The 10345-nt window shown below is 43.4% G+C and overlaps 3 protein-coding genes across 3 annotated transcripts; 1 reads left to right on the top strand and 2 right to left on the bottom strand.

Annotated features, from left to right (window-relative positions):
• The first annotated feature begins 119 nt into the window (after positions 1-119).
• BBS9 (Bardet-Biedl syndrome 9) lies at positions 120-3811 on the top strand. Its single transcript, XM_017166791.2, has 8 exons — positions 120-373; positions 429-902; positions 999-1132; positions 1192-1865; positions 1928-2428; positions 2489-2655; positions 3022-3151; positions 3217-3811. Exons 1-8 carry the CDS (start codon positions 120-122, stop codon positions 3775-3777), a joined length of 2895 nt encoding a protein of 964 aa, XP_017022280.1. The 3' UTR covers positions 3778-3811.
• Positions 3812-5280: 1469 nt separating this feature from the next.
• On the bottom strand, positions 5281-6576 carry LOC108074643 (antigen 5 like allergen Cul n 1). The gene is made up of 3 exons (XM_017166758.2): positions 6142-6576; positions 5680-6074; positions 5281-5542 (listed from the first exon to the last, which is right to left on the bottom strand). Exons 1-3 carry the CDS (start codon positions 6286-6288, stop codon positions 5281-5283), a joined length of 804 nt encoding a protein of 267 aa, XP_017022247.1. The 5' UTR covers positions 6289-6576.
• Positions 6577-7965: 1389 nt separating this feature from the next.
• Positions 7966-9401, bottom strand: LOC108074644 (antigen 5 like allergen Cul n 1). The gene is made up of 4 exons (XM_017166760.1): positions 9261-9401; positions 8614-8763; positions 8309-8553; positions 7966-8218 (listed from the first exon to the last, which is right to left on the bottom strand). Exons 1-4 carry the CDS (start codon positions 9399-9401, stop codon positions 7966-7968), a joined length of 789 nt encoding a protein of 262 aa, XP_017022249.1.
• Positions 9402-10345: the final 944 nt, after the last annotated feature.

Genomic DNA, 10345 nt, shown 5'->3' with positions numbered 1-10345 from the left:
GGTTGCCATACTGTAGTCCGTTTCCATGGCAACATGTTCCCCTTTTTTTCCAACCACAACACACCGGGAACTGACTCAGAATCGGAATCGAAGTGGTTCCAGCTAAAAACAGTTGCAACATGTCGCTGTTCAACGTATGCAGCTGGTGGTCTGCTCAGTGCTCTGATCCCGGAGAGGAGTACGATGTGGCCAGTTTGCTGTGCGCCCGTTTTGGTCTAGAGGCTCAGGAGAAGGACTACATCATAGTGGGATCCCAGACGGGGCAACTGAGCATATACTATCCGCACCGCAGGGGTTATGATGCCACCGATTTGCTGCTGGAGACCCAGATGGTGGCTCCCATTTTGGGCTTATATGCGGGCAAGTTTAGTGGGTGAGTTATGGAAAAAGAGAATTTCAGTGGGAGATTACACCTTGTTCACGCACAGAAATGTACGCAACGAGAATGCCAATCAGTTGGGCGTGCTCCTACCCAACGCCATCGTTATATACAATGTCCTGGCCATTGGTGGACTGGCGGAACATGGCGCCCAGCTTCGTCTTCAGTTGCAGGCAGAGCACAAGTTCCAGCGCGTGGCTTTTGGCCTATGTCAGGGTCACTTTGGCCAGGTAAAAGGTCGCGAGTTCTTTTGCGTGGTGCATTTGGATGGAACGCTGACCTTCTACGAGCAGGATGGCATCTCCTACGAGTGTCGTTTTCCTGGATACCGTGCCCTGCCGGCTCCGGTGGCCTATTGCGAGCGTACAGATAGCTTCTTTCGGTTCAGCGCTACCTGGGATTTGCAGTGCTATAGCTACCAGGATCTGTCCCATTCGCTGGTAACCAAGAGCAGCTATCAACCCACCTGGACGCAGTGCGTTGGCGAGGGCATTGTCGATATGCGAGTGGTGCAAGTCAAGGAGTGAGTATGGAATGCAGGGAAAGCCCTGAAAGTATGCCACGGCTTTTGGGGTAAACGTTTGGGTTTGGATTGGGATTATGTTTACTGATATTTCAGGAACTGCTCCTACATCATGATCCTGGGTGAGCGGAACTTCATCTCTTTGGATGACAATGGCAAATTTAACTTTATGCTAAAGCTGGACTATGCCCCCAAGTGTTTCCACAGCTTTGTAGTGGGCTACTACTGGGGTGAGTCTCTCTCAAAAATCATATATCAATATATTCCTCAACTGGATTACATTTCCTAGAACCTGGTGCCCGTCTAATCACCGCCATTGTTTCGGACTCCTCCAAGCTGCATCTTTATGAGGAGGCCAACATTATTTGGGCGGCGCAGTGGCCCAGGCAATCACCTGCTCCAGTGGCTATCCAACGCTCCAATGTCCAGGGTCTGGCCGGAGGCATTGTTACTCTCGGCGCCAAGGGTCAACTGGAGGTGGGCTATCTAGGCGCCGATCCCTTTCAGTTTCAGGTGCAGCCCCTAAACATGGAGGAGCTGAGCTTCGCCCAGGCTCACAAGGAGCTGCAGCAGCTGGAGGACGAGATCAAGGAGGCGGTAGATGTACGCGATATGGATGCCCTCAATCAGCAGGCGGCGGACCAAGTGCGTCTTAGTTTCAGTATCCAGCCGGAGGCCTGCGATGACCTGGACACCCTGCTGCTGGACGTGCCCGCCGATGTGGCTGTTAAGGAGTTGCCCTCGGCAAAGGGATTGCTACGCTGCAAGATCAAGGCGGAGCTGGCCGAGCTGCAGCTGGCTTTCCAAATGCCGAATGGCATTCGTTGCAGTCAGGATACCTTGAGTTTTGTGGACGTGGCAGCGGGCTCAAGTCATGAGTTCAAGCTGGACTTTTACATTGCTGAGTTGTTGCATGTTCACAGTTTCAAGGTGGAACTGGTGGCCTCTTTTGTGAGTCCCAGGGTGAGTACGAATCAGATTAGTTATAGATTTCCCTGATTTTATGCTCTTTGAATTCTTCTCAGGGCATTCCCAGGGTCATCCAGCAGAGCGCCCACCTCCCTCTGTCCATGTTCTATCGCCCATGCCAGCCTCAAAAGGCGGCTGGCATCAAGTTGACCTACAGCATCACCAGCCGCCATGTCATCCCCAAGTTGTCCACCTTTTTTGGTGAATTTCTAGAGGAGCACAGCGATGCTCATGCCCTGGGCTTACAGCTGCTTTGCCCGGGTCTGGAGAAGCAATCCGAGGTGATAACCGTGGTGGCGGCCAAGAACTCCAATCGCATTCGTATACAGTCGGATTATGTGGAAACCTTTGCCATGATCCTGGAGCGTATTGTGGAGCGAACTCTTCAGCTGGATAGCTCGGCGGGTCTGATCAAGATGGAAAAGAAGAAGCCCAAGAAGGGTGTCTTGAATCGCTGTGTGGAGCGCCTGATGGCAGCTCCCTTTATACCAGCCCAGCCCATTCTTCACAGGATTGATGTGCACCACGAGACCCAGCAGAGCATAAGGAAGCAAACTGTAAGCAAAGGATCAATGCAATATCTTCAAATATATCTTTAAAAAATTCCTTATTCTTAGGAACAACTGGAGGACCTGTGGCAGCAGTTCAAGAGCCTTCAGCGTCAGCTCCAGGAACAGTCGGAGGGCGAACCCAAAGAGGCCCTTACCATGCAAATCGAATCCAACTACGACCAGTTGATCCTAGAGGGTGATAAGTTGGTGGAAATACGCCGTGATGAACGCAAGTGAGTATGTGTCGTACGTGGAGTGTTCCTATAATAAACTGGTCATTAAGTCATTCCTATATAGAGTGCCGCCTCCACCACTCTTGGAAACACACTGAGATAATTGAGGTTTTTATACCTCGTACTTGTTTTAGATTAAGGGTATATTTGACATTTAGATTGGTCCTTTTTCGTAATATATTACAATTTTAAAGATTATTTTTTGTCAAAATATAAATGCTGTTTGTTTTTTATAATTTTTAAACCACTTTTATTTCTATTAATGCAGAGTACCTATAATCCTCCCCTCCCTTTCCCTATAGGGTATCCTGAAACGCCATTATTCGTCGTTGTATGTCTACTTCAAACTAATTTTATTGATTTCAGACAGCGCTGCGACCTCAATTGCGCCGTGGCTTTGGCCAAATGGATTATTCATGCCCTGAACCTGGAGGAGCGCGTGGTGAATGTTGTTAGCTCAGTGTTGAGTGTGCCCATCGAGGATTGGACTGAATTGGTAAGAGCATTAAAAATTAAATATAAAAATCTGAATAATTATAAAATTAACATAATTTTCTTTAGAGCTGGGAGGAATCCATGGCTCCCGGCATTGATATGCTGCATCATTTCGGACCACTTACCCGTTCCAAGTCCACTTCGACCCACGGTTTGCTGGATGCCAACGCCAGCTCCAAGGATAGCTTCGATTACAGCAGATTCCGCAGACACTTTGCCACACTCTTCGATCGTATTGTGCGTCTTGCATCCACACCAGCAGCCATTAATACCGCTGAGGTTACAGCTCAACCGGCGGCAGAGGAGAAGCCACCGCCACAGGAACAGCAGTTGCAGCAGCAGGTGGACGAAATCGGAAACATGCAGCGTATGCTGGGCGACAAGGGTCTGCCTTTGGCTCCACCCAAGCGTAGAACTAACATGAGCAGCTCCCTAGAGGCCGTTGAAGATGACGAGGAATATGACGAGGATGATCTTCGCGAGGATGTGGGCTATAGGAAAGATTATGGAGCCACCGACGAGGAGAAGAATCCAGCCAATACAAAGAAGCGATCCGAATGGGTCAACGAGGACTTTGAGCTGCCCACCACCGAGGAGCTGTTCAGCGACCTGGGCATCTGGTGGTAGGTCTGGCTGGGATTGGGGAAACCGAGTAACAATAAACGTGCAAACTGTCAAAACAGAGATCTTTATTGGACGCTCACCTGGACGCTGGATGACAGGCTGACGGCTGACAGCTGCTGGGCCCCAAGATCTCCGATTCTGGCGGCGATAAAGCTTCGTAATCGGAATTTGCATAACCAGCAACGACAGCCAGACAGCCAGTCAGCCCTCCAGTGTCCAGTCTCTCAGTGGGAGTGCGGAGATTTGTGGGGACAAGATGGGACAGGCGGGACAGGAACAGGAACAGCAGACTCGTTTATGATGCATAGCCGCAGATAAAGCAAGATAAAAGTCAGGGGGACAACTGAGAAGAGGCTTCACTGTGGCCTGTGTGAGAGTGGGAAGTAGGCAGATGGAGACTGGGAAGTGCACATAGAGAAATTGAGGACTATTACGGGATTTTAAATATTAAAAATATGAAAAAATAATAAAATAATTCTTCAATCTTTTCCGAGACTGACTTTTGGTTGCATTTTACCTTTATAATGGTTATTAGTTAGGCTCCTTATATCTACCCCAATTTCAGAAATTCTATTCAAAGTCATCATTTTTTTTCCCCAGTGTTCAATTGTAGCCGGGACAGCTGCTGTGATCCCTTGTCTGCTCCACACGCAATCCCACACACATGGTAAACTGAGTTATAGTAGTCGCCGCCTGATCTAGGCCTTAGCTCCAGTTGCAGGACCGTAAATTGGCCACAATTGACTGCCAAGAATGCCAGGTCTGGGTCCTGGTCAATGCATATGCTCCTGAGACTCCAACTGAATGTCTGTGTGTATGTCATCGGGTGCATTGTGCACATTGTTTATGGGACAGAACGTGGGTTTGCTTTTCGGCGGGGGTACAGCTGGCTCATTGCCTCATTGATGAATTAACAGCTTTTTAATGTGATTCTGAGCGATTAAAAATTAATTAGTGGCGTGCTGATGGCAAATACTCATCTCATCTCATCTCGAACGAACGTAATGAGTGCAGGATAGGTCAGTCACATGCGGTGAGGCGTGAAAAATAACTGAATGCACATTGGTTTTAAGGTGATATTTTCTTGGGGATTTTGGGTATTTGATATTGTATTTTAAAGATTTTATATTTTATAAGTAGGAAGATTTTTAAGGTCAGCTCAACAGCATTATAATAAGTTTGTTGCTGGAAATAGTTGGGGAAATCTTAATATTAATCTTAATATTAAAAATTCTTTTCATTTAAATATTTCCTCATGTGGACCCAGTGTCCGAGAACCGCTTTCGATTGTGTTTCCGTTAACATTAATAATTGAGTGCCCGCTGAATTGGCAATTAGCGACAGGGCCAAATTTAGCTGCCGGAACGACAATAAACAACAAGTTGACGTATCAATCAGTGCGAGAAGTTTTCCCAAGTAATCAATAAAAATGCAGGTGATTTCATTTGGTTCATTAGTTACAAACATATGATTAACAACGATTTTATTTGGTTCATTAGCTTTGGGTTAGTATAGATTATAGTTGGGATTGTACTGCTCCTTGATGGAACAGAGGGCGGGATAATCCGGATTGCTGCCGGTGCGGCACTGGGAGGCGGGTTCACCGGCATTATAAACTGGAACTCCAATGGCATAGACACTGGCATAGTTGCAGGCGGTGTTGTAGATGTACAGGAAAGGATACTGGGGATTGGTAAAACGCATCATGGCACAGCCCACATGGGTGTTCCTGTCCACCACTGTCTCCACAAAGTGTCCATACTTTTCACTGAAGAAAACGATAAGAGAAGAAGGTTAGAGAAGGGGTTAAGGTAAATTTAATCTTAAATCATATTTAAGAAATAATTGAGCATTGAAATGATCCTTTAATGCTCAAAATTATATAAAATAGTTTTCTTTACTTACTGATTTCTGGTGAGCCTAAAGTCGCTGATATAGCTACTATCAATCAGTTTATGCTCTCCGAACCACAAACCCATAGATTGCTCTACAAGATTAGTCACATTCAAGGGCCAATTCCTGGGACGATCGACACCGCACAGATTCTGACCCAGATTCCGGAAGCGATAGCTGTTATGGCAGTCATCGTGCTCCAGGTAACAAGTCTTTAGGTTCAAAGTGGCCAGATACTCCAGTTCAGCATCCCACACCATAGTGGCCATTCGAGTGGCAGGATAATAACCAGGCAGCGAACCCGAGGCTATGTAGTTCCGGCGCTTATTATGTTCATCCAGGATAAAAGAACGATATGGCTTCATGTCCACCATGGTGGCATCCGTAGAGCAGGTCTCATGGAAGTCCTAAGGGATAAGAAATAAACTATTTTAAGTAAATATATCAACTTTATTTCATTTATCAAAAACTTACCCCATTATTATTGCAGGCTATGTGCACTGTATTTTCTGGACACAACTCGGGATCGCACCAGGACAGTGGCTGCGCCTGAACAGACACCAAGATCACCAGGATCAGCATCGCACAACCGATGTTCATTATATATCTTCCGGACTCCATGTTTGCTGGATCTCAAATGCAAATCCTGACCACTGTCAAGGCGATATTTATAACGAAATTTTGATTTGCAGGTGTTTATTTTCGGTCACTCTCAATATTGGTCCCAAATTCGATGCCGATGATGCTGATTCCAATCCCGATCCCGATCACGATCCCAATCCCGATGCCGATGCCGATCTTAAACCGCAGCTTGAGACAGGTCAAGCGACGTTTTATGAATCATTTCCATTTTCGGGGGCCGTTGTCTTTGTCTCAATTCAATTACTGCCTCGAGTGTGTCTCTGTTATTTCTGCTGTTTCTGTTTATTTCTCCAAAGAGCGTTCACACCGCGGTGCTCCAAAGTGGACGACTTCTAGGAAAACTCGGGCATTAAGAGAGAGTCTGGCCGGGAAGAGTCTCCACTTTCCCAGCTGAGCCCTATGTATCTATTCCGAAATTAGACTATTCAACTCGATCGTTAAAACTGCAGAGTTGAGTGAAGTTCAAGCTGGTCGGAAATAAGTATATAGAGAAAGCTAGACACACGGTTTTAGTTATTTGTTGAGCTTTGATTTAGTTGGTTAAATGTTAAATGTATTCTAAAATTTGTGGGCTTCATACTTTGTGTTAAAGTTTGTTTAAATTAATTGAAGATGGAAAATCAGAAAGAAAGCTGGGTTTGGGTAGCTTGTAGTTTGCCATTAGATCAGAGGGCCGAATTTGTGTGTTTCTGTTAATTTTTATTAGGTAATCAAACCCTTTAATAATAATGTAATAGGCTTATATTAAGTTAACAGTTCAGTGACTTTTAAATCTGCGTCAGAAACCTTTGGGAAATCCCTTATAAATATGGTAATCTGTATTTAAATAAACATAAATGGTCTATTAATAGACTTGTATAATCTAGTATAAGAAACTAGAACTATATAATTTTAAAATAACTTAACCTATTAAACCTTAGACTCTATACATTCTAGAAAAACTTGTCTCCAGTTAAAATGACACAATAAATACTTTACCGCAAGTAATCGTGGGTGTTTCAAGCAGTTCAGTGACTTCACAGCTCCACATTAGCCAGATCCCTGACATTGACATTGACCCATTTGACCAGTTTTGTATAATCCATGTATAATCTTTGAAATCTTCTTGTTTTCTGCCCATTGCACACGCCAAGCTCCGCATTGAAAGACAGGTTCTCAATCACAAAAGAAGGAATCAATAACTTCTGCGCACAAATCAAATAAAATAAATGGAATTTGCATATGCTTGGGGCGAACATCTTTATGGGCGGCTCATTCTCTGTTGGTCAATAACAAACGAAAGTTCTGTGGGCCAAACCAGTCTCGCCGGAGACTCTCGGAGACTGGCTGACTGGCTGGCTTTCTTTGAAGATTCTCATTGTTTATTTTGGTGGAACTTACAGCACAACTCGGCGACTCAACTATAACTCAACTCGACTCAACTTGGCTTATGCAATAATCTTGGCCGGGTCAGAAGTCAGCAGCGGTCTCTGTTGGTGACGTCTTTAGATTTAAATAAGTTATTCAAAACAAAAAAAAAGCAGTGACTGGAATCGATGCGATCATTTATTGGTTGTAGGATCTTCGTATTCTTTTTAAAGCTAAGTTTATGAAATACTCTTGGCAGTTGTACCTGAGTGCGCGTAGGGGGCTTCCCCTTTGGGATCACATTAACATTTACCAATTGGGATTGTACTCCTCGCGCGTGGAGCAGAGTCCCGGATAGAAGCGGCTCTTGCCCGTGGTGCAGCGGGAGGCGGGATAACCACGTTCGTATACAGGAGCTCCTAACGCGTAGAGGCTGGCATAGTTGCAAATGACATTGTAGATGTACACGGAGGGATAGTCTGGTCGCGTGAACCTCAGAATAGAACAGCCCACGGCAAAGTTCTTGTCCACATTCATCTCCGCAAAGTGGCCATAGTCCTCGCTGTTTAAGATTAAATCATAATTTAATAAGTATTAATTTAAGATAATTTTTTCTTATATATTAAAGGGACATACCCTTTCTAGTACTTACAAAATCGGCGTCACTTTGAAGGCATCTATGAAACTGCTATCTATAAGATCATACTCATTAAACCATAGTCCCAGCACCTCTTCCACCAAACTGGTGACATTCACATGCTGACTCCTGGGTCGCCACACAGCAGCCAAATTCTGTCCAGAATTGGCATATCTGTAGGTGTTGTGGCAGTCATCATGGTCCAGTTTGCAAGTGCGGGTATTCAGCATGGACAGGTACTGCAGTTCATCGTCCCATACCTAAGGATAATGCCTTTAAGTTGCCTGATTTTTTTTGGTTAAAGGGAATTCAAGTCCTACCATGGTGGCCATACGGGCAGCTGGATAATATCCTGGCACTTTTCCCAAAGCCAAAAAGTTTCTCCTTTTATTATGTTCGTGTAGGAAATCCGCCTTGTTGCGACTCACATCCACTTGAAAGGCATCCGGCTGGCAGCGTCTGTGAAATTGCTAAGAAAAGTCAAAGGAATTTGTAAGTAAAAGTTGAAAATTGTAAAAAGAAAATTATATTCTAAATTTACAGCTAATTTTACCAATAATTTCTGTAAAATATTACTCAAATCATTACAAAATTTTAACTTCCTGAATACATTTCTGGAATCAAAATAGTTAAATAATAATAAATAATAAAATAAATTTCTGAATTAACTGATTGCACCTAAGCGATCTTTAATTATGATATATAATAACCATTAAAACCAGATAAAGCCGTCTTGATTGAAGATTTGTTGCGTTTAAATTTAAATACATATAAATAAATTAAGCAGACAAAGCCCGGAATATATTCAAAATACTTGTTTGTGCAATAATCTTTACATTTTATAATAAGCAATTGATATTTAAGATCTGCTTAAATGTTAAAATGTATTCTTTTAATAACTTGTGCTCCTTTGTATTGCAATTATTTTAATTTATTTATAGTTTTTTACATAATAGTAGTTACTCACTCCTGTATTCCGGCAGGCAATGTGTCTGGTGCCAGGCTGACACAGGCTGGGATCACACCAGCTGTACTCGCTGGCCAGGACCAACTGCATCGTTAGCTGGAAGAGGGCCACGCAGGCAGTCCATTTGAGCAGCAACGACATTTTGTTTTTTATATATATTTAACTAACAGAAAAATAAATCTCTAACAAATCTCTATTAAACTATAGGAATCCAATCCAATTCCGCTGGCACTTTCAATGGATTACTATGGCCAATGAGCGTGGCCGTCTTTATTGAATGTTTCCGTTTGAATGATCACAGAACCGAGATCTGGGACTCCGACTTGGACTTGGACTAAGCAAGAGAGCTCGTGTGTTGTGCCCGCCGACTTTTTATACTACTAGTATATCTCTCTCCGCCGATTCTAATGTCATTTCGCAAAAGCCCGACTTAGCCAGGCCAAGACATGCCTTTCTAACACGTTTCGAAACGAAACGCTACGAAACGAAATGGCCAAGAACAAGTTTGCACGAAATAATGATAATAAATATAAATATTAATTTGAGGGCCAGCCGAGCGGAGGATGAGCTGTGTGCGAGTCTTCCCGGTCTGGCTGTTCCATTTCATCCCGCTCGGTGTTTCGGAGTCGCAGTCGGGTTTCTGAATTCGTGATTTCAAAATTGGGCAACAAAAAATTAAACAAAAGCAAAAAGGTAAAGACTAAAGGCTAACAAAAAGCAAACATCAAAGCGTAACTCGACAGGGAAATACCTGCTACTTTATAAAGATTATTATCTAAATCTTATCGTGTTATCTACATGTTTTGTTACATGTTAACAAGCTTATTTTGAGCAGTGTGATCATGGTATAGTTTATTTATTTGTAAAGGGTTTTAGCTAACTTGATGTTTATTTATTTACTTTTTTATTTAGTAAACAAAAAACCAAAATAACAAAAATCCTGATGAATAAAATATAAATATAGATGTATCTACATTGTTTCTAGATTGTTTATTGCTCTATTTATTTGATAGGTTTTCGTAAATATTAATATTTCAATTTTGAATTCTGTGAAAATTGAATAAATGGTTTGCTAATACTAATTG

The sequence above is a fragment of the Drosophila kikkawai genome, chromosome 2R (genome assembly GCF_030179895.1).
Source record: "Drosophila kikkawai strain 14028-0561.14 chromosome 2R, DkikHiC1v2, whole genome shotgun sequence".
In the NCBI taxonomy this organism is placed as follows: Eukaryota; Metazoa; Arthropoda; class Insecta; order Diptera; family Drosophilidae; genus Drosophila; species Drosophila kikkawai.
Note: the sequence above shows the minus strand (reverse complement) of the source record. Positions and strands in the feature narration are given on the sequence as shown.

Bases quoted from the DNA above. Each gene is read 5' to 3' on its own strand.
- BBS9 (XM_017166791.2), top strand. From the start codon at position 120: ATGTCGCTGTTCAACGTATGCAGCTGGTGGTCTGCTCAGTGCTCTGAT. The intron at 903-998 runs GTGAGTATGGAA...CTGATATTTCAG, and splicing joins CGAGTGGTGCAAGTCAAGGA to GAACTGCTCCTACATCATGA. The intron at 3,152-3,216 runs GTAAGAGCATTA...AATTTTCTTTAG, and splicing joins TCGAGGATTGGACTGAATTG to AGCTGGGAGGAATCCATGGC.
- LOC108074643 (XM_017166758.2), bottom strand. From the start codon at position 6,288: ATGGAGTCCGGAAGATATATAATGAACATCGGTTGTGCGATGCTGATC. The intron at 6,075-6,141 runs GTAAGTTTTTGA...CTTATCCCTTAG, and splicing joins TAGCCTGCAATAATAATGGG to GACTTCCATGAGACCTGCTC. The intron at 5,543-5,679 runs GTAAGTAAAGAA...CGTTTTCTTCAG, and splicing joins TTTAGGCTCACCAGAAATCA to TGAAAAGTATGGACACTTTG.
- LOC108074644 (XM_017166760.1), bottom strand. From the start codon at position 9,401: ATGTCGTTGCTGCTCAAATGGACTGCCTGCGTGGCCCTCTTCCAGCTA. The intron at 8,554-8,613 runs GTAGGACTTGAA...CATTATCCTTAG, and splicing joins CTGCCCGTATGGCCACCATG to GTATGGGACGATGAACTGCA. The intron at 8,219-8,308 runs GTAAGTACTAGA...AATCTTAAACAG, and splicing joins TTCAAAGTGACGCCGATTTT to CGAGGACTATGGCCACTTTG.